This window comes from Drosophila arizonae, chromosome 3 (assembly GCF_054131065.1).
Source record: "Drosophila arizonae isolate 15081-1271.41 chromosome 3, UAZ_ARI_1.0, whole genome shotgun sequence".
Lineage (NCBI taxonomy): Eukaryota > Metazoa > Arthropoda > Insecta > Diptera > Drosophilidae > Drosophila > Drosophila arizonae.
In genome coordinates this window covers 23,399,851-23,425,188 of record NC_142923.1, presented here as the reverse complement: position 1 = coordinate 23,425,188, position 25,338 = coordinate 23,399,851, and the positions used below count along the sequence as shown (strand labels likewise).

Here is a 25,338-nt window from a genome sequence, read left to right as displayed (position 1 = left end):
ATATAAGTAATAATAAATCATATAAAGAAATTGTTAATAAATATCTAAAAACAGTCTAAACTCTTAACTATGTCTATTAAAAATTGTCTTTAAACTAGGAACTAAATAATTTATTCATAATACCAAACCTCTGGCTCTTTCTCTCAACTGTTTAAAGTCTTTAATTATTAATAAAAAAAGAAACCTGAGCATTTCAGCATTTTCAAGAATTTCAGCTTTTAGCTGTCTTAAAACAAAGACCTCAAAGCTGAAGCAGCCGCAGAGCACTGATGACCGTAAACCAAGCTGTAGACCCAGTCCCTGGGATATATTTGTTTTATTTTCTATTTTCTATTTTTATTTTTTGTAGTGCTTCTTTAAGCTCCAAACATTTTGCTTAGTTTGGCAAAAACACGCAGCGACCATTTTTCATATTTTCATTTATAAATTTATTATAAAGCCAGCAGCAGCAGCAGCAGCAGTGAGCGCAACAGCTACTCTTTGCTGGTGGATGGGCTTAATAGCTACCATTTGCCCCTGCCACCGCTCCCATGTCTGCCCCAACTACAACTCCTGCCCATGTCCCTGATGTTGCCACTCCTGCTGCCACACAGCTCGGCCCACTCTAACAGTGCTCTTGGCTGCGGTTTAGAGCAACGGCTACTTTGGCATTTATTTTAAATTATAGTTCGCAGTAATAACTAATGCTCAAAGAGCAGTTGCTGCTGTTGTTGTTGTTTTTGTTGTTTATATTCTTGTTGTTGGCTGCTGAAAGTTGGTTTGGTTGTTGTCGCTGCCATGCACAGAAATTATAGACATTTTGGTCTGTGTGGATGTGTGTGTGTGTGTGTTTAGTTTTCAGCCGTTTAATGACAGTATTTGCCAGCTATGCCATACTTCTATGGCAGCTTGACATGAGATTCCAATCGCTTTTGGAGCGTTGAGGGGCTTTCAATTAAATTTGCTGCAAAGTGAATGTGGATTAAACAGTTTGACAAGTCATCTGCATAATTATGAAAACCAGTTGACATTTTTGCAGCCACTAATTGAAAATTCCTCAAGTCAAGCCAATGCTGTCAAACAGCTGGCAAGTTTCTCGCCAATTTCCATGCAACAGCGACACAACACAGTGCCAATCGATGTGTGTGTGTGAGTGTGAGTGTGTATATGTTCGTGTGTGGGTTCTGTGTAGTGTGAACGTATTTTCACCATTATGGCAAGCGCCCCTTTGGGGCCGACTAATGGCCATCACGCCCCCTGAAACACTCCCCAACACAAAACGTCAGTAAATATGAATGAGTTCCAGTTAATGAAATATTGAAATATGAATAGACAAACTCGCCTTCCTACACTCCAAAGCAATCATATGTCCATCAAGCACAACTTTGTCTGTCAGAGTCGACAGCAAAATGAGCTCAGCTCAGGCGCATGAGCAGGACTAAGAAATACCCTGCAATGCAGCTAACATATATATAACTTCAACTTTGCACAGATATGCGTGATTCTAATTAAAATAATCAGAAACGAATACTTATAAAAATTACTCATATAAATGGAAATAAATTTCTCTTACAAATAGGCTAAAGCTGTGTTCTATATACCTTTCTTTATCCAACTTTTTAGGGTAGTGGCAGAAAAAAAAAATTTAATTGTAAGCTTGCGGAGGAAATAAAGCCTTTACCGCGGAGGGACTTTTACCCATCAGAAAAAAAAAGAAATGTAACCCGAAACAAACAAAAATTACAACGCTTAATTATGAAAAGTGTTTTTTTTTTTTCTCTCCTCCATCAGTTCGTCGAGGAAAATGAGTAAAAATGTGGAAAACACACGAAACGAGTTAATGAGCGAAATTATAATGAAGTTTTTCGCTTAGCTGGGGTGTTCGACGAGTACCGCTAGCCACCCTTGTGGCGCCAGCATGTGGGTCAGAGCTGTTCGGGTAGCTGCTGCCTGTAATGGGGCTAATCAAATATTTGACATTTGTTTTGGGCGGCGCTGCCGTTGAGCTCAACTTGTCTACTCCAAAACTCATTAGAATCGCTGTGCGTGGGCCTGGGCAGAGAGCCCCTCATTGCTAAGATGAACAATCGCAAGGGCACAAGGGCAGACGGCCTGGGCAGTCAGCCGTGCAGCTTGCAGCGAAATATTTCATTAAATTGCTTAACATTGCAACTGCAATCCAAGTAACCAACAGCCAACAGCCAACATCAACAGCCACATTAACAATGACGCCAACACCATAAAAAAGGCAAAGGAAAGCATAATATGAGCACAAATTACATCGTCGGGTTAGCAAGATATTTAAATGACCTGCGCAAGAGAGTAAAAATTGTTAAAAAAAAAATATATATATATATATATATAAACTGTTTCATAGCTTTGGTGAAATTACAAATATTTAGCTTTTATCTAATATTTTTAAGGCTACGAAAACACGTTTGCGAATATTTTTTTTAAACTTCGCTTATAATCACTGAAGAAAAGTAATATAATACATACAAAAATAAATATATATATATATAACTTTTTTGTTTTTACATTAGAAACGGTTAATATCAAATGATAAACTGGGGCTTGATGAAAATTAAATAAAAAGGAAATTTATATAGAGCAGAAAACAAGAATCAATACCTAATTCTTATGAAAAGTATACAAACAATTTGTAAAAGCCAAAAATAGTCGAGTCCGGGTAATTCAAAATGGCAAGGGGATCAGTTTTTCTCCGATTTACAGAGAAATTTAAACTATCGAGCATTATCGATAACGATTTTTTTTCAAGGGGATAGAAATTTTTGAACTTACAGCGATTTTCGATTTAGCGGGGTAAAACTATCGTAAAACAGTAATGTTATTATTTTACTTTAATATCATAATATATTTTATATAATATGTATGAAAAGTAAGAATATCGATTATTTAATTGCTACATAGTGTGTATTCTTAGGAATTTCTATTTTCATGACATGGATGTGTATATATATGTGTATATAGTTGAATAGATATAAAGTGAATCCCATAGATACTTTTAATATACTATATAAGATACACTTATATCCTTATACCTATGTAATGACATCAATATGTAAATTTTTATACGCATAGAAATCGTCAACTATCTAAAAGAGAAAATCATTTAAATGAAAATATACAAAATCTTGATTTTTTATTTGATATTTTTTTTTTTTTGTTTAGCTTGGTGGAAAACAACATTGTGAACCATCAGCTAATGTACAGCTGCTTCCATATTGACGTAGATTGGGGGTCGAACAACCTTCATTAATGTTCTTGATAGTCTGAATTGTAGATGCCGTGGGGAATTAAAGTGTAAACGCGTGCACACAAACGAACGGAGGAAAATGAAAAAGACAAAAACGGAAGCGGAAATGTTTAATGCGGGTTTGCTAGCACCGAGGACGATGCGTTGACGTGTCCAACTCGCCGGCCGGCTAGCCGGCTGCGTGGCTGCCTGGATGACCAGTGTAAAACGTAGGTCGAGCCTTGGAGCGAGAACAAAGCCGAGACCATGTCCATGTGAGTTACGCAGTAACGAAAGCCGATAAATATTTATTTGCATGTATATGTGAGTCTGTGTGTGTGTGTGTGATGCGTATGTACTTAAGTGTGCGTGTGTGTATATGTTAATTAAGAATTTGCAGCAGGCTGGCAGACGATTAAATGTGTACGAAAATGTGCCGCCCGGCATCCATTGACCCCACCGCACAACAGCCGCGTGCTGTCCATTGCAATCGTTGTGCTGGACACGCAAAGGACGACCATTAGTTCCGGCGAGGGGGCAAGGGTTGGCGTCGATAATCGAATGAATTAATGGAACACGCAAATGAAATAAAAATCGGCAGCGCAAGCGATTCATTTGGATAAATCTCTTAGCTGCCAATGACTACAAAGAGAAAAAAAAACATTCACAACAGTGTGTACGGAGTTCAGTTTCTACCGAACGGAATCCTGCCATAATAAAAAACAGAAATATCATAGATCTACCTTAATCAGTATTTCTTCATCTTCTAATTAGACTCGAATTCATGTCAAGCACGTTCGTATGTAAATATAATTTATTTAGTTTTCACTTTCTTCGTCTTTTTAGCCTTTGAAACATTTTTCGGCTTTCCGGCCAACTTTTTACACAAACATATGGCGATTTTTCTAAAGGCGAACCAACTTACAGCTATGAGACATAAGAGCAATGCATAAATATCTAGATTATTGGCTGCTATGAAACTCATGTGGACGAGGGGACTCTGCAAATGGGCTGCTCCATGATGCCTTAGAACATATTCAATCCAATAGAGCACGGTTTGACGAGCTGTCAATGGGCGATCACGGAAGAGCTGGGAGAATGCTTTTACATTTTCCGTATATTGGGGATTCTCGAGAACTTCTTTGATGTTATCATGGAAGGGCTTCTCTTCCAGGGTTAATAAGCTCATACTCAAACCAAATCCATCCTTAACCATCTTATCAGCATTAGCGGGTTGATCGCCAAAGACAGGCAGAGAGAGCATAGGCTTTCCGTGAAACTGAGATTCCGTGATGCCACCTCTTCCAGCATGATTTATGAAGAGCTTAATATTGGGATGGGCTAGAATATCATCTTGTGGTAGCCACTTGGAGTAGAGAATATTATCCGATTTTCCAGGAGTTTTATCCAGATCCTCCCACTTCCAGATAACTTTGTGCTTCAGCTTGGACAGCTCATTGAACATCTTTTGAACTGTATCCGGCTTCAAAAATGCTCCTTTCAAATTTGAGCCTAGACTAAGAAGGATTGCTCCGTGTGTAGCATTTTGCAAAAAGTCAGCAATCGGTTTTGGCAAGGGATCGGGTGTTTCCTTAATTTGAATGCCTCCAACTTCAATCGCTCCCGGGAAATTGGGTCGAATGGGACCTTCACTAATGCCATGAGAATTGAATAGGACAAGGGATATATTTTTGTAGAGATCTTCATATTTTGGCATAGTTGGATCATTTCCAAAGATCTCCCTGCGAAAAGTTCCAAAAGCTAAAAAATTGTTTAGAGCACTTGTTGGGTTCTCACTTACTCGTAATATTTTGCATTATCCATGTCCATAAGGTACATAAATGTTTTAAATGCACTAAGTAATATGTAATTTTTTAAGCGCTGTCCAAAGCTCATTGTCTGACCTTTTTCGACGGAAACACCCATGGTCGGAACATAGGATTGGATTTGAATTTCCCCGAGCATGGGATCGAATAGCTCTGATTGGAACATTGAAGTTACTATCACCACTGGCACCTTCAGCTTCTGAGCGATGCCTATTTGAAAGGTATTGAAGAAGTAGCCGACCATCACGAGATCGAACTTGTTATCCTTGTTCTCGTACAGATCTCGGACACGTGGATCTTTCATGACATCGCGACTCTTGTCAAACATTGCCAACAATTCTTTCCGCATGCGGAATACAGCCGCAATAAGATCAGAGTTGTCTCTCTCAACCATTCCGGCTATGCTAGCCTCCTTGGCTTTGTTCTCCTCCTCGGTGAGTGGCACGTGTATAAGGTTTATATTCTTGTGGGTCACATGAGGTATCAGAGATGTGATCACCGTGACATTATGTCCGTTCTCAGCCAACACCTTGGCCATTGAAATTTCCACAATCAGATGAGATGGAGAGGGACAGCTAAATACTGCTAGAATGTTTGCCCCACGCGATCCATTGATAAAGAAAGCCGCGAGAAGCGAGAGCAATAGAAACTTTAGCGACATGTTCCCGGCTAGAATATTCGTCGCTAACTGAACTACACTTGCTGTAGGCTAGGTATTATTATGGCTAACTAAGTTGCTTAGCTCACAGTGATATGACAGTTATTAGCGATATGGTCGGCTATCAATGATATGTGCCACTGCTTGGCCCCGCACAAAAATTTGTAATCTGCAGTCTATGCGCTAACTGACGATCGCTCGTAGCGCGCAGTATTATAGTTTGATAAGCGATAGTGCTAACAACCATAGTGGATAGAGCAATCTGTTTTCAATATGCCTCTAAATAATACTTTTATCATCCGTAGAGCTGTTGTTTCAAATATTTAAGGAGTATCTTCATAGACTTTGGAATGATATACGTTTAGATTCCTTTATCAATAATTTACCATTAAAAGTTAAATCGCTTCTATAATAGAAATTTCAAATGTCCGAAATTTACTCATAATCCCAAGCTTAAACCTTAAAATAGGAAATCTACTCTAAATAGTTTCTTGATTATGTATGAAATGTTTATTATCTTAATTCATATACTTTTCAGTTTCTTTGGCTTAGCAATCGTGCCACTTTTCCATTTTCCACTAATATTTTCATACACAAACTTAAGTCCTAACTTCAAGAGAAACCAGATAACAATTACGAAGGAAATTAGCAATGCATAAATATCTAAATTATTGGCTGCTATGAAGCTCATATGGACGAGGGGACTCTGCAAATGGGCTGCTCCATGATGCCTCAGAACATATTCAATCCAATAGAGCACGGTTTGACGAGCTGTCAATGGGCGATCACGGAAGAGCTGGGAGAATGCTTTTACCTTTTCCGTATATTGGGGATTCTCGAGAACTTCTTTGATGTTATCATGGAAGGGCTTCTCTTCCAGGGTTAATAAGCTCATACTCAAACCAAATCCATCCTTAACCATCTTAGCAGCATTACCGGGCTGATCGGCAAACACTGGCAAAGAGAGCATAGGCTTTCCGTGAAACTGAGATTCCGTGATGCCGCCTCTTCCAGCGTGATTTATGAAGAGCTTAATATTGGGATGGGCTAGAATATCATCTTGTGGCAGCCACTTGGAGTAGAGAATATTATCCGATTTTCCAGGAGTTTTATCCAGATCCTCCCACTTCCAGATAACTTTCTGTTTCAGCTTGGACAGCACATTAAACATTTTTGCAATTGTCTCGGGTTTTACATAGGCTCCCTTTACATGGGTGCCCAGGCTAAGAAGGATTGCTCCGTGTGTAGCATTTTGCAAAAAGTCAGCAATCGGTTTTGGCAAGGGATCGGGTGTTTCCTTAATTTGAATGCCTCCAACTTCAATCGCTGCTGGGAAATTGGGTCGAATGGGGCCTTCACTAAGGCTATGCGAATTGAAGAGGACAAGTGACACATTTTTGTTGAGCTCCTCATATTTTGGCATAGTCGGATCATCGCCATAGAGTTTCCTGCAAGAATTTCAATAGTTCAATGGCTCAAATATTTCCGCTGACATCTGTGTGTTTCGACTTACTCGTAATATCTAGCATTATCCATGTCAATAAGACACCTAATTGTTTCGATCATACTGATTGTCTGGTAATTTTTTATTCGTTGCAATAAGCTCATTACTTGACCTTTTTCGATGGAATGAAACATTGATGGAACATAGGATTGCGTTGGTATACCTCCAAGCATTGAGTCGAATATTTTCGATGGGAACATTGACGTCGCCACCACCACTGGTACCTTCAGCTTCTGAGCGATGCCGATTTGAAAGTTGTTAAAGCAGAAACCGACCATCACGAGATCGAATTTGTTATCCTTGTTCTCGTACAGATCTCGAACGCGTTGATTTTGCATGACATTAAAGTTGATGCTATTCACGATATAAATTTCATTCCTCATGTGAAAAAGAGCTGTAATCAGATTCGAATTATCTCTCTCAGTCATGTTGGCTATGCTCGCTTCATGTGCTGCGTGCTCCTTCTCAGTCAGAGGCACGTATATATGGTTGAGATTCCTGTGAGTTACATGAGGCTTCAAAGATGTGACCACCGTGACATTATGGCCATTCTCAGCCAACACTTTGGCCATTGACATTTCCACAATCAAATGCGAAGGAGCAGGAAAACTAAATATTGCCAGAATGTTTGCTCCATGTGATCCTTTGATAAGGAGAACCGCGAGACACGAAAGGAATAGAGTCTTAGAAGACATGTCGACGGCTTGAAAATTCACCGTATACTGAGCATAAAACTTTCCGGCGCTATGGGTTAAATATTATTTAGGTCAGAGTGCAAAGAAAAGATAACTGGAAAATCTGCCCGAATTTTGAGAAAATCCAATTAGTTCAGCTGATATTTTAAACAAGTGTTTGTCCACAAGCAAAACAAACTGTTCGAAACGCCGTCACGCTGTTTTCCAATAAGTTGATAAGACTCAAATTTGAATATGAAATTCACAAGGTTTTGCATTATTTTAGGGTAATCTATCTATTTATGAAGCTGCAATTTGTGCCCACTAAAATATCTTTGAAGAAATCGGGTAAACCAGCCGTAAAATATTCATTCATGACCATGGGCAATTCGTACATTATTTCGTCTTATCGGTCAAGTTCGGCACATGGCCTTATCAGTGCCAATTCATGCGATGTGTCTTGGTGTTCAGTAAGAGGCTTAGCTAAACATTTGTAGCACTTGCAGTAGCTGAGTTTATCAGCAAAAGTAGTCTGAGCACTTCGCATTTACTAATACATATGTATGTCTGTCGTCAAGGGGTTTTTGGAAAGATAATGGCAATTGTCGATCCAGCTGCTACAGCAACATTGTATACAATCTTTTATTAAACAGCGAGAAATTAGATTTATTATTGGTGAAATGAGCGTATTTGAAAATCTTGAACATGGATATTCAAAGAAAGTAAACTATATTATGATTATTGTTGGACTGGACATAGGCTGTAGTCCTAAGGATTTTGAGTATATGTATATTGATAGACAAGAGACAATTTATATTATTTGCAGCATTGTTTATAAGCGCTGAATTTGAGTTTAGTCTGAACGAATAAGAGAGCCATGAAAGTTTTATTCTGAAATATTTATTTTGGGCCTGTTTTTTAGCTATTACATAAAACGAAATTATTATTGCGACTGAGAAACTGCAAGCTGTAAGTATCAGGAAATTAGGTACGCATATATAAATAATAACAGCGTAAGTAATTCATAAACAATATTTATCACAAAGCTATCATTAGCATATATTTATTATATCCATCCTACACTTCCCTAATAGTTTTCAAGTGTAAAAACTTACATATGAATTGCCCAGCTGCTGCAAAGCTTCCTTTTCCCCATATCCTTCCCTCAAGGCAGGTGACGCTAGTGCTGAAATTCTTGGCAACTTTATTACATAAATTCGCAAAATACTTTTGCACGTTGCAATGCTGCTGTCTGGGCTTACATTTCCCATACACTTACACCACAGTATAATTTGTAAAAAAAAAAAAACAAAACAAAAAACAAGTGGAGAAATTCTTCAAACTATCCAACGTGCGCAATGAAAACAAAATACCATTTTGCAATAAGCAAATTTCAATTGAAATAGCAAAACGGCAAAAGGCATGCTCAGAGCGAGCCCCCAGTCGTCAGCTACCAGCCGCCAGCCCCGATTCCCCATTGCTCTTGCTCCTGTGCCTGCTCCACCTAACCACTCTCAAACCGTTCGACCAACATGCTCGATGGAACGTAGACGAGATTTCGGGCTATTTTTGCAAGCAAAAAGGTAGTCAAAAAATATTTCTGAACGAGGTCAAGTCGAAGATTAAATGCGCTGATAGAAATCGTTTGAGAATTGGAGAAGTTAGTTAAATTTTATTTATATGGGACACCTATATTTTAATAAATTTATGATATACAAAATAAAAAAAAAATAAAAAATTAAAATTAAAAAAAATTGAAAGTAATATATTTGACAAAACAAACTTGAGAAGATATTCCAGATATATTTCCACATCAAGCTAAAAACTTTACAGGTCACTTTACAGGCCACTGTGAACGTGGATTTAAAAAAATCTTTAAAATATATACAAAATTACATACAAAATAAGCTAAGAGAAAGGCAAGAATTTTGAAGCCGAGAGATAAATTAAGTAAGTTATCCTATTATCATATTAAATACTCCGTATCCTATTCAACATATTAGTCTTTGTAAACTCAGTATATAGTCATCCACTATATATAATATATATCATTATTTATATTTTCCCCAAAACTTCGCTCATTCTTGACAACACTGCAACAATACTAACTGCAAGTGTATAAAAAAAAAAAAGCTACACTGTAAAGAATTTGAGAAATCTGTGCAATAGTTTCGTGCAGTTCGGGCGTATGGAAACGCCAATCGAAGAGACGAATCGATGGCAAGGATAGGTTCCGATGAGGAGCGAGCATGCTCCACGCGGATACACCAATAACATTTTCAGACAGCAACAACAAAAATGGGGAATTGCGTGAAATATTTCTGTAATGAATGCAATTGTATATGGAGAGTCTAAAACTAACATCGGTCCCATTTACCACTCGCTCAATCATTTTTATTAACTACTCGCCGGTGGGAGAGGCACCAATTTCATTACGTTTTTATACCATAACATTTCGAGTGCATATATGCGAAAATATGTGTAAAATTGTGTAAAATATAAAAATATCATGTGGCATTTTTCTGCCTCTTCTTCTTTTTCATTTAGTTTTAGAGCACTCTTAAAATATTTATAAATGAAAATATGATTTACACTTAGCTGGGCATTTTTATGGCCAGCAGCAAGTGGCTGTTAAAATAAAAAAAATAAAAAAAAAAAAACAAATGAAATAAAGAAATGGATAGAAAAAGAACAAATTAAGCTCTCTCTCTCTCTCTCTCTCTCTCTCTCTCTCTCTCTCTCTCTCTCTCTCTGTTGACTGATTCTGCAAACAATTTCATCTGATGAAATGTTATTTGCATGAGCAAACTGAACGAGAATAATAATTGAACGAGAATAATAATTGAAAGTGCCAATAGAATGAATATATATATCAAAAATGAAATATTATATGAATTTTGAAATATTACTAATTTTTATATTAAATGTGACAGAATTCCTACTTTACTCGAATGCTCAATTTATTATTACAAAAATTTAATTATTTAAAATATTTACAAATTTTTCTGTATATTTTGAATATGATGAAAATAAGGTTTAATGATAATAATAGTAAGCTATTATATTTCTCATTATGATTATTATTATCATTATTTTTTTTTTTAGTATTTCTATGATATGATAAATTAAATATTATTTTACCTGCCAACTTCAATTTCTTTCCTATATCGAAACGAAATTTGGTGTGGGCAAAATCATCAAGTAGTAATAATTAAATCAGTTTTATATAGTGAACATTTCATTATTGATGTTAATTTAATTTCTTTTATTTTTATCATATCTGAAATTATTTATTCAAAAAAAAAAAAAAAAAAAAAAAAAAAAAAAAAAAATAGTTCAGAATATCGTATTTATTTAATATTATAAATTTTAGTTTTAGGCATAGACAAATAAACGACTTCCTTCTTCACTCGAGTGTAGTGTAGTTATAATTAAATCAGTTTTATATAGTAAACATTTCATTATTGATGTTAATTTAATTTCTTTTATTTTTATCATATCTGAAATTATTTATTCAAAAAAAAAAAAAAAAAAAAAAAAAATAGTTCAGAATATCGTATTCAATTAATATTATAAATTTTAGTTTTAGGCATAGACAAATAAACGACTTCCTTCTTCACTCGAGTGTTTCTGCTTCACATTCAATGATATTGCTCGATCCTTTTTCTACTCTGTACTCCATTTATATGCATATGCTCTCCTAATATTTACCTATCTTTAATTTATTTAATTGCATAATACGCCACTCGAGTATCAGCTCATGCATATGAATTTCATTCAACTAATTTGATTTGCAATCCGGTTTGGTAACCTTCCCTTCGACGAGGGGCAAAATAAGAACTAGTCCTGTTTACACAAAAAACTGTTCCCATTAATGTGTTGCTGTTGGCAGTTTGTTTAATTAAATATGGAACAATGCAATGCTGAGAAGTAGAAGCGATCTCGACTACCTTGAACACACATTAAAAGCAACGCATTTCCACTGAAAACCTTTTCAAGTACTTTACATACCCTAAAAAAATAACCCCAACCAATCTCTGAATAGAATAAAAATAAAAAACTCGCCGCGTCATGGGCATTGTCAAATGAAAACATTTTACGCAGTAGTCAGAGAGCATAATTCATAAAGCCGCAGGGGAGATACTACAAAGATCCTCGTACCACAAACTCTCTTACCCTGTCCCGGTTCCCGTCCCTGTCCCTGTTCCTGGCCCTGTCACTGTCCCATTCCCAGGCTGACAGTAGTTTGTGTTGCGTGTGATAAGCGTAACCTACCCTATAACAACCTCAACCTCAAGTGGCAATGGCAACTGATATGTCTCAATCAGGAATACAGGAGTATTTTCTATTACCTACTCTCTCACTCACTCACTCTCTCTCTTTGCTTGGCTCGAGCAATTTGCACCCCGCACGTGTCCCATGCAATTGCAATTACTTTTGGTTCAGCATTTTAACGATGGGAAACTGCATTTTCCGCCTCGGGCACGAAACTTTTCGCGCACTTTGCCCAAAATTCAATTTCGATTATATGCCCACTACTGAAAGGTTTTGCTTGCGTGGGAAAATCGTTTGCTGCGGTTTGTCTGTCAAATATTTCCCTTTTATATATGTTCCGTTTTTTTTTTTTTTTTTTTGTGTTTCCTTGCTGCTCAGATCACTGTGGGCGTGGCAGTGTGAATTGCGCAATTTTAAATTACTTTCATGTGTTCTCTGCTCTGAATTATGGCAAAGAGACATCGACGACGCGACGCGTGCCCCAGCTGCAGCCAGGCTCTGGATTTTCAATTTTTGCATTGTTTGGCCACTACTGTTCTCCTCTCTTTCATTTAGCCCGCTCGCCCTCTCCCCCTCTCTCTCTCACTCTTCCACTGTCGGACTTCAGTATTGCATTTCATTTGTTTTGCTTTGTGGACTCAGTGGGTGGAGCTCAGAGTTTGTAGGTAATTCAAATTTGTTGCTGCGTAAATTGAATTGCTGCGAAAGCGCATAAACATTCCAATCAATTTGTTGGCCAAATGAATTATGCATTGGAAATTTCATGAATTCGGTTTTCGGGACCAGGACCAAATTCATTATATTGGCTGTGGTCTCGGCCACAGCGCGCACAGCAACTATTTATTAGTGAAATATGTGGAGAATTTTGTAAGCATGAGGTTTCGGGTTGATATCATTATCGTGGGGCTATGAGATCGAGGTGCGGCAGCGCTTGTGTGAGCGACATTATTTAGCGGATCCCGATATCACCAAAAGTTATGTTATTTTTTAATAGTACAGAAATGCAGCCATTGCATGGAGAGAGAGATAGAGAGAGAGAGAGAGAGAGAGAGAGAGGGAGAAAGGGAGCGTGAGAGAGAGAGCGAGAGAGAGATATAGGGATAGAGAGAGAGAGAGAGACAGCAGGAATTGATTGAGTTATACATTCCAATTTCCAATTTTTTTAACACAACTTCCGTCATCCACTTTAGTCAAAAGTTGGCAAAGTAAAATATTTGATAAATATAGAGAAAAGAGATAGTGAGTGTTAGAGGTATAGAAGTTTGATTGAGACAGATGTTTGATTGTTTTATAGATTATACAATTCGAATTTTTTTATACATCAATCCCGCTTCCCTCTTCCACCTACTTTCATATATTCTCAAAAGCGTATTCAAACATTAGAGAATTCTGCTTTGGCAAATATTTATGCACATATCAATGGCGCTCTCACCCTCTGAAAATTTGATTACGAAAGTCCATTTGGAATGAAAGTTACTCCACAACAATAACGTTCCCATGGTATAGCCCATACTGCAGCCCAAGCTGTTGCTGCGCAGTTAGCCGAGCGTGTGTATGTGTGTATGTATGATATTTATTATGTATGTGTAAAAAAAGAGTATAATGATTAAAACTCCTACTCATTGCAGGAATCAGGGTACCTCCTGCTGGAGATAGTCTGAACTTAAGCACTCCGACCTTCGAGCCCATTTTGGCTTAGACACATACCTTGATTGCATGCTAAGCTCAGTCTTACAGAAGAAGCATTTAATAATGTCTGAGTCTGTCTTAGTCTAACGAATAAATAAAACTGTCTGTGGATATAATTTTTTGGCTCAAATATTTCAGTGATATGCGACTTTGTAAGTAAGCCTTAATATGAAAATACTTTCAGTGATTAGTCTAAGGTCACTAGGCTATGCTATCAGATCATATATATACATATATATACAATCCATAAATATACCATTTATGGAACAGCTTTAGTATCCTTATGTATGTAAAATAAAATAGACAATATTTTATGAATTTTCCCTAAGGTTCTTAACTGATTTCCAGCAATTGTAGACAGAACAGCTCAGTCATATGAAAAAGGAATTAATTTAAAATCTGATTTGTTATAAATGCAAATAAAGACATTGATGTTAAGACAATTTAATTTATCTTGACTATTTAATGTTAAGACAATTTAATTTATCTTGACTATTTACTGTCATTTAAGTTTAGGTTTTAAATGATTTTATCATATGGATTTGCAGAGGTAAGTTGAAATCAAATTAGAATTAAATCTCTCAGATTGATGCAAATTTAATTTTCCTAATGCACAAAAATTTTTAAAAATATCTTTAACTTAATATAGTGTCATAGTTATATATTGGCATCTATTGTTCTCTCTATAAGCACAATTGCATCTACATGACGGCAGAATTAAATGCATTAATAGCATTTGATTTAATTTGATTTTTGTTAAAATTCACTTTGCTAAGCTTTATTTGAACAAGACTCGAATAATTAAACATTACAATTGTGCTTTTTTAATATTATTTTCCCAACACTCCGGCGAATGGTTATTTCGCCCGCAGACGATTAAAATCAAAATCCGGCGATGCGCAATAGTTGGCCACAGAGCGAATGCGGAAAAAAGTGCACAAAAGTGCGCCATAAAAAGTGTTGGCCAAATAAAATCAATAATCCTTAAAAATACAATACTTTACGCATAAATAGCTTCCGCTTTTTAATATGCTGTCCGTCGCACATTCAGTTCAAAATAAAACACAATGAAAATGGGAAACGCACAGGATTTGTACAACGCGTTTTCTTTTTTTTACTTTTTTTTGTGTTGCTCGCTACGCGACAACCAATTTGTAATCAAAGTAATTTTAATGCAAATTTTATATGTTGCTGCACGTAACTGCAGCTGGGCCCAATGTGGGCGTGGCCGTCGGCGTAGTTGTGGGCATGAATGTGGGCGTGGGCATGGGCGTGGGCGCGGCCATAGCCGACTGGCCACAGTCAGTAATACAAAAGCCGTAAATAAATACAAAAGTGACCCAGCGCGAATAAAGGGTAGCGAAAACGCGGCAACAGACACGACTCCGGGCTGCTGGGCCACGGTTTGTTTATTTAAATGATTTTATGACTTTTCCCCAAAAAACCAAATGGTGACAACTTGTGGCGCTAAAAGTTGAAAGTTTTGTGGCCAAACGAAATGAACATAAAAACTCGCAACATAAAAAAGTATTCAAAGGGAAAAAAAAGAAGAGAGAATGAAGCATGATTCGAAAGCCGGACTAGAAATTCACTAACTAGAAGGCAAACTATTGTAAGAGCAGCAGGCTAACATAGGGTTAACATAGTCATGTTTGATATGTGGCTAGATTTTCATTGGCAACATAGCCTTAACATATGAAGTCTATGCTTCACTTGAACTAGAGTAAGATATAAGGAGAATACTGAAAAATCGTAATATATTAGTTTAATGTAACAACGTAATTCATATATTTCATAACTGATTTAACATAAATATTAAACAGTTAAACTGAATTCCTAATACAAACAAAATCCTTTCTTTTCTGCTATAGAATACTTCGATGTTATCCATGAATATAGTTAGTAACAAATATGTATTTTCCTATCGTCAGTTTGCACTAGAGTTTTCAATTATAGGACTTAAGCAGTCATAATGTAACCTAATGTAATGTAATGTACGGCACTTGTGAAAATGATCGGAAATTCACAATTGATTTGAACCCTTCTTGACTTGTTTATGACTTTCAGGCGGTCAAAAACGACTTCCTTGAATGTGACTTCTCCCCATTTCGGCTTACTCAGAAGTAAAAAATTTCTTCATTGCCTTTCTCGTTATACTCCGTTGTCCTACACGCTGGCTAAGGAGCAGTTATGCTCCATGTTGTTGAACGTGTTAGTTGCTTATTGCACAGCTATAAGCCTAAGGCAGAAGAAGTACCATTTGTTCTGAAGACGTAGAAAAAAAAAATAATAATAAAATTTGTCTTTACATTACATTACATCCTTAAATTATCATTTACAAATAAATTATTGTTCCAATAATTCTTTTGGCTATTCAAATTATGTTTTTATTCAACTACATAGAAAGAGAAATTATAATTCCCATTTCAAAATTTTTTTACTAATAACATATATTACTAACATATATTACTAAACAAATTTATTATCCTTATGTTTTTATACAACTAAATATAATATAAAATATAGCAATAGAAATGATAATCTATTTATCAACAATATGTACTCTCGTTAATAGTTCATAGTATATCAAAGGAAGAGCATCCTTCCATTTTATTCCCGCATGCCAAGTTTAGTGACACAATCGACATACCCCTTGTACAGCTCGGTGATGAACCAAAAATTGTTGCGCTCTTTAAAGCGGCAGACAAACAGCACCTGTGGTCGTAGCTACAAAGGCGCCGTGGAAACTATAAAATGAGCAAATGGACAACAACAACAACGACAACAACAACAACAACAGTATATAAATGCACACATACATACATATAAAAAGCCAACCTGGTCCATAATTTGAGCCGACAAATTTTCGTTGCTTTAGGTCGCATAAATTTTCCCATTGAGAGAACCCAACCAACATTAGGCATCATTAGCTGGCAGAGAATTGTGGTTAAGGTGCGGCCACTGGCGCGGTAGTCGGGCAATCATCGGCTACCTATGATAGGGGCCCACACACACGCATCGGGCGACGCAGTTGGGCATGAGAATCGGTCAAAAGTCACATGTGCGAGCAAAAGGAAAAAAGGACAAGAAGCGAGCGTTTAGGTCAGGTAGCTGTTTTCTTTTTCTTGAGAAATTTTGCTTTGAAGTAATTATGTAATTGACTTTTGGTTTTCAGGACGAACCGTGCTGCCTCGGGGCGCCGCCATCAACAGCAGCAGCAGCAGCAGCGGTAGCTGAGCCTCAGGCCACAAAGGCAGCCGTACATCGCCGTTTGTCTGTCATTTTTTAAAGCCATTGTCCTTTCCGAACTAATTTACTTTGCTGTGCTGCCGTCAATTGTCAGCTTCCGTTTTCATCTGTTTTTTTTTTTTTGCTTTTTTTTGTGGCTAGAGCTATGTCCTTTTACCTTTCTTTTCCTTTATTTATTGTTATTGCTCAGTTTTTTCGTTTCTTTTTCTTTTTGTTTTCGGCTCGAGTACGTGGCATATGTCGCCGATTATGACATTTTGGCGGCATTTTGATGGACAGCCGCCAAGGCGCCTCGCCTCCTCGATTCGCTCTTGTCAAGTGCCAGCTCACATAAATTCTGATATGGCCTGCATTAGTAGTTATTTAATGGTTCATTGCTTTGTTACAATAACGATGCTGCCACAGCACCTGCTGCTCCATCCCTCCATCAATTGGCGCTGGCAACGCGTCACGGCTGAGTGTCATCTAGTCACACAGGTGGCTCGCCTATGATAACTGACAAAAGGTGCTGAATAAATGAGCGCATGAATACCGGGAGTCTATAGGAGTTAATTATTTAGGATAAAATACTCTTGTGACTACGATTTGGCTGAGCTTCCTTGAGTATAAAATATTAGGAGCAACTAAGTCGTAGAAACATACATGTAGTAATTTATTATAAAATTATAATATATAAATTTAAATATTTATAAGACAAAAATATAGTCTATTATATTATATAAAAATAAATATTATATATATGTAAATTAAATTTATACTAGAAACATAATAAGTTATTTAAATATATATATACATATTTTAATTATTTTTTATTCATTATTATTTTGTTTCAATAATTTTGATTATATTATTTATAATATTTTTATAGAAAAAACTAAACGAATATATATATGTGATATTTCTACATAATAATAATAATAATAACAATAATAATAATAATAATAATAATAATAATAATAATAATAATAATTATTATTATTATTATTATTATTATTATTATTATTATTATATTATTATTATTATTATTATTTTTATTATTATATTAATTTTGTTTGCTTCATAATACAGACCTATAATTAGATATATTCATATATATTGCATTTTACCAAAAAATGGATAGTAATAAGCAATAAATTAAATATGTATTAATAATAAGTTTTGTTTCAATAGTAAAATCTCTTCATTATTGATTAAATATTTTTAATTTAACTATAAATTAAATAGTCTATCTCTGGGATCACAATCATTGACATGAACTGGAGAGTTTTAGAAAAAAAAACCTGCAGAAGCATTAGAAATACATTTTGAACTATAATCAGCTCCAGAAAAGAAACAAAGAGAGGAACAGAGCTACAGACATAGAGAGAGAGAGAGAGAGAGAAAATATGATTTGCGTGTATAATACTAAAGTGCAGGTGATTATATAGAATCAATACAAGAGTTGCAACCGCATCTTTTTGACGTTCCTAAATGAGTATAGAAACTAAGTCTAAACATTAAACTATTTTTACATATCTGGCACAGAGTATTGAAATACAAAAAGGTATTTATTTACATGAATATACCATGTCAGCTATTCATTTCAACAAGCACTCCAGTGCCCTGTTGCCTTGTCTCTCTCAATCAGGCAACTCAATACACAGCACAGCTTTAGCATTGGGAAACTATACGCTCGCTACGTTTGTAAGCTGATATTTTATACCAGACAGACGACGGCAGAGGGCAGTAACTGAATGAAATCGATTTTTAAACACACTTCAGTTGCATTTGCTAGTTGTCTCGGTGTGGCATTTAAATTTAAATCAAAAGCGACAAATGTCAAAAAGACAACAACAACAGCAGCGGAGGCAAGGTGTAGTACAAGCGATTGTTGTTGTTGTTGTTGCTGCTGCTGGAACTGTTATTTAATTATGCGCTAAGCTGTCAAGTGACATGGGTGCACTGCAGCCCCGTCGGATCGGCCTCATGCCAGAAACAACTCTTGTTACATTTAAATAAGCTGGACAACTCTTCCACCCCCGCAGCAACTGTCGATTTAACCAAAAATACAAAAATTCCAAATACAAAAAAAAAAAAAAAAAAAAAAAAAAACAAATCCGCTTGACATTGATGGCAACCAAATTGACATAGAAATTTGTTTGTTGCATTCCTGGGGGTTAAGCACTTTGGTCGCCTTTTCGCTTTTCGCTTTTCGTGTTTTCTTTCTTTTTCAATTTTTTTTTGACAGTTTCTAATTGCTTGCCAAGCGATTTCCGCTGGCTGTCAAAATACTCAACGCAAAGTTTGACGAGCATTGGGCGAGGCTGGATGCAGCTGGGTGAGCTGGCCACGCGGCCACGAATGCACTCTGGGCTAATTTGCAATTAGGCCAGCCGAAATGAAATCAATGCATTGCTTGGCCCCAGGCCCCGGGCTGTAGCTTAATTGAAAACGGCACAGGAGCAACTTTTAATGAACCAAGCAGCCAAAATAAAAAACACAAGAATGAAACAAATCTCACTTAAACATTCAGATTTTCAAATACTCTTTAAATTATGCTGGATGTAAGTTACAAAAAAAAAAAAAAAAAAAAAAAAAACAAAATATAAATTTATAAAATTGGCCTTACCGTTTAATATTTATTTTAGATATAATTTATTTGTATATAAAATTATATATTATAATATGTATTGTACTTTATATTAGATTCATATATGTATACAAGTATTTTCTTAGTCAATTAAGAAGAATTTATTTTAATCTTATTTTAATATTTATATATTTCCTAATAATATTGTTTGTAGGCTGACTATAAAAATATATTTCTTCCGTATACAACATTTGAATGAGTATTAAAAAAGGAGCATATATAAATTGTTTCCTTCATATATCTTTTACAATGTACTAAATTAATTATATGAACTGATTATTGTATAATAAATTTACTTCTTTATATATTTAATATTATTTTATAAATATCTATTAATTTGAACTCCACTTTAAGAGCAAAGCCTTTTTCTATTTATTTATTTTATAAAGTTAGATATAATTAAAAATTAAGATCTAACTTAATTTTAACAGCACTGGCTACTATGGCCTTCGGCTCTAACTTATCCTATGCATTTACATTTATATACATATTTACATTGTTTTGTTGGTTGGGAACTAAATGAGGTGGTATAAATCTGTTATTTTTAGAAACTTGATTATTGAGCATATGTTTTCAGGGGTTGGGTTTGAGAGTAAGGATATGGGGCAGCTGTTGTGGAAGATTTGGGTTTTCAGGTGGGAAGTTGCGGGACAGTTAAAGAAAATATGTTGGATGGTACTTTATATACTTATACTTTAATATAATATTGTTATTTATAAATAGATTAATTTTTGTAATATTCAAGTTGTTAAAAAGCGTTCATAATTTTGATAAGTATCAATGTATTATTTATTGAATATATATATTTTCAATACAAATAGCTCCTGTAGCAAACTGAAAGCAATATTTATGCGACTCCTGATGAATCAAGGTTGCAAGGAGACGCGAAAATGCAAAATTTAGTTCATTTGTTTGCCAAAGTTGTTGAAGTCGAAAAGTTTCTAGTTTTTGTTTTTATACTCGTTCATGATATGAAGAAAGTATATTAGCTTTACACAAAATATTGAAAAAGAAAGAGAAAACTATAATCATGTTCTACTCAGTATTAGATCTACCATTCCAAATTGGTTTTAAATAAATAAGCATTGATATAAATAATATGAACTGATTCTAAACTGTGGGCGAGTATTATGCAATCAGTCACAACTTTAGCTTCTTTCCAACTTTTCATTGAGCATTGCCTACGAAATTGAAGCTCTTGCCAAAAATGTTGGCTAAGTGAAAGTGCAGTTTTAGCAGAGCTCGACTGATGGAGATTTTCTGGATGCACTGTTGGGGTCAGCTGAGAGCTGACGAGAGCTGAAGAACTTGCTGAATTGACGCTGGGGATAGCCATTAAAATGCCAAGTTGTTAACATGCCCACAACTAAAATGAGCCTAATGAGCCAATAAATTTGGTTAAAAACCCCAAAGAGCTCGGACATAAATACACGCACATACACACACACACACACACCAACACACACCATATACATATATACACACATATGCTGCTTGCACTGGGCCATAAAACAGTTCCAAGTAGCTACAACTCTTTGGCTGCATTTCAAGAGATTCTCATTTTTATGGCGTGGCCCTAACAAATTCTGTTTTGGTTTTTAATTAAGGCGCAGCAGCAACACCAACAAACAGCATAACAAAAGTCAAAAGCAACGGCATTCAATAGTCAGTTCCATTGATCTTTGTTTGGGCTGCGCGTTTTTTATGATGGCATCTGGCTAGATTTGTGGCTGCTGTTGATATACGATATGTGGGTTTGGTCGCCAACAATTTAAGTATATCGCTGCCCCACAGGCAACCCAGGCTGCTGTCGATGCCTGTTTGGACATTTTTCTGTGAGTGCTCAAGGTTCGATGCGAAGCTGCCTCAAGATTCAAGTATATCATCAAAGGCATAGAGATTTCGTTACGAAAATGTGTATATATTTTTTGTATTCTATATATATATATTTTAAAAATGCTAGCATACATAAATATTATATTTCAATGCGACAAATTAATTGATTAAATTTTATAACAATTTATAATTAAGTTTATAAACACATTATTTACATCAATAGAGATTTCTCTTGAAATATGGTTCCGGAAAATACCAAGATTTCGATTTATTTGTTTAACAAATTCATTAAAATATTCAAGAGTATTTCAAGTACTTATTCGGAAAACTGATATTATATATTTCTAGTGTCAAATATCTGGCTATTGCTGGGGAACCTTATATATATATATATATGCATCAATATATCCTAATTAATTTATTAATCTAATTTATTTTTACTTATTTATATGCTTCTAAATATAAGTAAAAGAATCGCCTGCAAAAATGTGAATCTGGAATGCAATATGTGTGTAATGAAATTTACATACATACATAAATAAATAAGAATATGAATAAGAGTAAGAAAAAAAAAATATTAGCAGCACATATTGTTTTTCTTTCACGGTTTCTTTCTCTAAATTTTTCTATTACTCTCTATCTTGTTTAATGGCGTCCTTTAAGTCGCTCACTCTCTTCCTCTTGCTTGCTCTACCTTGATGTTTGTCTCTGTCACCGGTATAATTGATTTTTGGCTATAATTGATTTGATTTGGTAAGAAGAGAAAACGCTGATTTTTCAGTGTGCGCTCATAAACGTGCCACATCAGCACCAAAGCCGGTGGACAATGCCAGGACACAGCCCCCACTTGCAGCACTCAGCGTTCTTCATTCAGCAGGCAGCAGGCAGAATACAAGCTGCAACTTGCAAGCATCGAGCCATCGATGGCATCGTTGCTCTTGCTTTATGGTCGTCGAGTTAACGGCTTCGAACACCCAGCCGAGAGTTATGGCAGCCAGTGAAAATGAAAATCCAGCCAGCAAATTGGGTCAGCGCCATGAAACTTGACACACTGAAATGGGCGAAAAAAGAGGGATGCAGGGCTAAGAGTCGCCGTTGCCGTTGCAGTCGCCGTCGCCGTTGCCGTCGCAGCCAAAGCCAACTTTTACAGCTTGCCAATTTTTGCCATGTTACCAAGTTGCCAAGTTGCAAGTTGCATCAATGACAGCAAATGCAGAATCAACTAGTTGTCTCTCGCTCTCGCTGCAGCTTTTACTATATTCTCTCTCACTCACACACACACACACACACACACAGTTTTTGTGATCTGCTCTGTAATTTTTTTAAATTAATTTCTCAAATGCGAAACTTTTAATTGTTATCGAAACGAGAATTCAATGTGCATTGCTGCAGAGAGAACAAAAGGCAAGCCAAAACTATGGCTAAAGGGTACGACAGGGGTGTAATCGGTAGTCGGTAGTCGGCTTGAAGGCACTGTGAGAAAATGGCCCGTCAGCTAATTGAAAACTTGAACTTTTCAAATGAATGAAACGATTGTAGCTAAAAGTCATAATTAGAAATCATTGCATGAGCTCTCAACCAAATTGTAATTAAAATTATTTTATAATTATGCCAGGACTCAAATGAAATTTCAAATATATTTTAGTAAAAATCTAAGTGTTAATTATGACAAATATAATAAATAATATCTAGAATTGATTTTAAATAATATTTAGAATAAAGCAACATTAATATACTCAAAGTGCATAATATTATAAAATATTTGTGACAGTTTCGCCTGTGCCTCGAATGTTTCCTCATTATTTAGTTTTCCTACTTGGCTTCAATTTCCACTTGACTAGTCCAGTGAGAGTGAGGGAGTTAGAGCGAAGCTTGTCCATGGCATAGTTAAGTCTTTCAACTCTGTTGCGTTTCTCTGTCAACTCCAGGCGCTCATTGCGAAGGCGATTCTCTGCTATGCAAACTTCAAAACTTCTGTCATGACCATAAGATTCGTTTCGATTACAAATCGCCAGACGTGACTGGCATTCCGACTAGAGCCGAGCGGAGCAACAGCACAAACGGACGCACTTCATCCGCTGCCACGGGCAGCAGAAAAGCATAAAAACAAAAGCAAAAGGAAAAGCGAGAGAGAAAGAAAAAAAATATCTGCTCGCATTTGAAATTTGCATTTCAATTTCAGTTTCGCGCGGCGACATTTTTAAATCGTGAGATGCGCGCAGTTTCAACAGATTTTTAGGCTACTCTCACGTGCCACAAATGATTTTCAATTGACTGCGAGGTTGTCTGTTTCAATTTCCATCTGATGTTCTCAAGTTTTAAAACCAAATTAATTTTAGTAATACATTTTTTGGGTCAAACTTAATGAAAGTAATAAAGTTCGCTAAGAAAAAACAAAAAGAATAAAACTAATTAAGACAAACTAACTAATGTCGAATGATTTTCTTTTACTTTACTCTACCCTATATATGACTACCCCTGAGAGTTTTGCAATAAATACTGCTGAATATATACAATTTAGAATAGTGAAAAAAGAGAGTCAGATAGAGAGAGATAGAGAGAGAGAGAGAGAGAGAGAGAGAGACAGACTTGTCTTGACTCTTAATACTAAAATATTTTATTCCTTTAAAAAAAAATTAATATTAGGAATTCAGACAACAAATACAAAAAACGAATTTATATTAAAATAAACTAAAATTGATTACCAAACATTATATTGTATATTTGATCAATGAAACTTATGGAATAACAATCTCTAATCGAGTAGACATCGAAGGGGAAAAACTTTAATATATTTGATATTTTGCATCCAATATAAAATTTGAAAGTTATTATAAAACTTTCTAACAAAAGTGAAAATCTCATATATGAGTTAACAAACTTTAAGAGCTTGCTCATAATTATTAATAAAATATTTATTTTTATCAGAGTTTCTGTTTGAGCAGATAGCATGTTAGCTCGCTATGTACTCTCATCAAACTACAAAGACCAGCGGCTATCGGTCGGGTTTTACCCATGCTCTTCCAGAGAGCCGAACCGAAAACTGCAAATTTAACTAAAAGTGAGGGTTTGCTTAGCAAAGAATGATGCGTTAAATTTTAATTGAGAATCCAAATATTGAACCAGATAGGGTCGATTGGTTTCTTATAAATATGACACCAAAATATGACACCAAAATAATGTAAAATATTAATATTCACACTCATTTGTGATAATTAGCGTGTAAAATTTGATATGAAAATATAATTTTAAAATTATTTTAATTTACTACAAACTAATATCACTTAATAAAATGTATTTATTCTAGTGAAATATTTATATGAAAATATATAAATATACCAATAATTATTGAATTTTTTTTTTTTTTTTTTTTTTTTTTTTTTTTTTTTGAGACTCCGTAATTTATTGAATTTTGATTTTAAATACTCTAGCTTATATTTAATGTTAACTATGGCATTTAGTTTAATTTACTATAAATTTAGTCTTTAAATTTTATTCGTGATACTTCGTTGCCTTAAGTTTTTTTCTCAGCCTATTCTTGATGCGAATTGCACACCTTTTAATTGCCAACAATTGTTCCACAACTGTCCACTTTTCCGCCCCTTTCTCTCCACCCCCACACGCCCACTCAAGTGGCAGCCCAGCCTGGCTTCTTCGTTAAGTCCACTTTTCAGCTTATTAACTTGCCCAGCGCTGTCCGTTTGCACTCAATTAAAATTGGCATAGAATTGTGAGCTTTACATTTCACGTGCTTCTTCTTGAG

At 35.5% G+C, this 25,338-nt stretch overlaps 2 protein-coding genes and 1 long non-coding RNA gene across 3 annotated transcripts in view; all 3 read right to left on the bottom strand.

Annotated features, from left to right (window-relative positions):
* Window positions 1-25,338, bottom strand: part of LOC149269919 (uncharacterized) — a 45,119-nt gene that overhangs the window by 4,567 nt on the left and 15,214 nt on the right. The window lies entirely within an intron of this gene.
* On the bottom strand, window positions 4,032-5,764 carry LOC108609549 (UDP-glycosyltransferase family 37 member E1). The gene is made up of 2 exons (XM_018001271.2): window positions 5,037-5,764; window positions 4,032-4,977 (listed from the first exon to the last, which is right to left on the bottom strand). Exons 1-2 carry the CDS (start codon window positions 5,720-5,722, stop codon window positions 4,050-4,052), a joined length of 1,614 nt encoding a protein of 537 aa, XP_017856760.2. The 5' UTR covers window positions 5,723-5,764; the 3' UTR covers window positions 4,032-4,049.
* LOC149269920 (UDP-glycosyltransferase UGT5-like) lies at window positions 6,157-7,933 on the bottom strand. The gene is made up of 2 exons (XM_089463840.1): window positions 7,233-7,933; window positions 6,157-7,167 (listed from the first exon to the last, which is right to left on the bottom strand). Exons 1-2 carry the CDS (start codon window positions 7,916-7,918, stop codon window positions 6,243-6,245), a joined length of 1,611 nt encoding a protein of 536 aa, XP_089319966.1. The 5' UTR covers window positions 7,919-7,933; the 3' UTR covers window positions 6,157-6,242.

Excerpts from the sequence above, each read along its gene's own strand:
- LOC108609549 (XM_018001271.2), bottom strand. The coding sequence starts at position 5,722 with ATGTCGCTAAAGTTTCTATTGCTCTCGCTTCTCGCGGCTTTCTTTATC. Across the intron at positions 4,978-5,036 it reads GATAATGCAAAATATTACGA|GGAGATCTTTGGAAATGATC; the intron begins GTAAGTGAGAAC and ends AACTTTTCGCAG.
- LOC149269920 (XM_089463840.1), bottom strand. The coding sequence starts at position 7,918 with ATGTCTTCTAAGACTCTATTCCTTTCGTGTCTCGCGGTTCTCCTTATC. Across the intron at positions 7,168-7,232 it reads GATAATGCTAGATATTACGA|GAAACTCTATGGCGATGATC; the intron begins GTAAGTCGAAAC and ends AAATTCTTGCAG.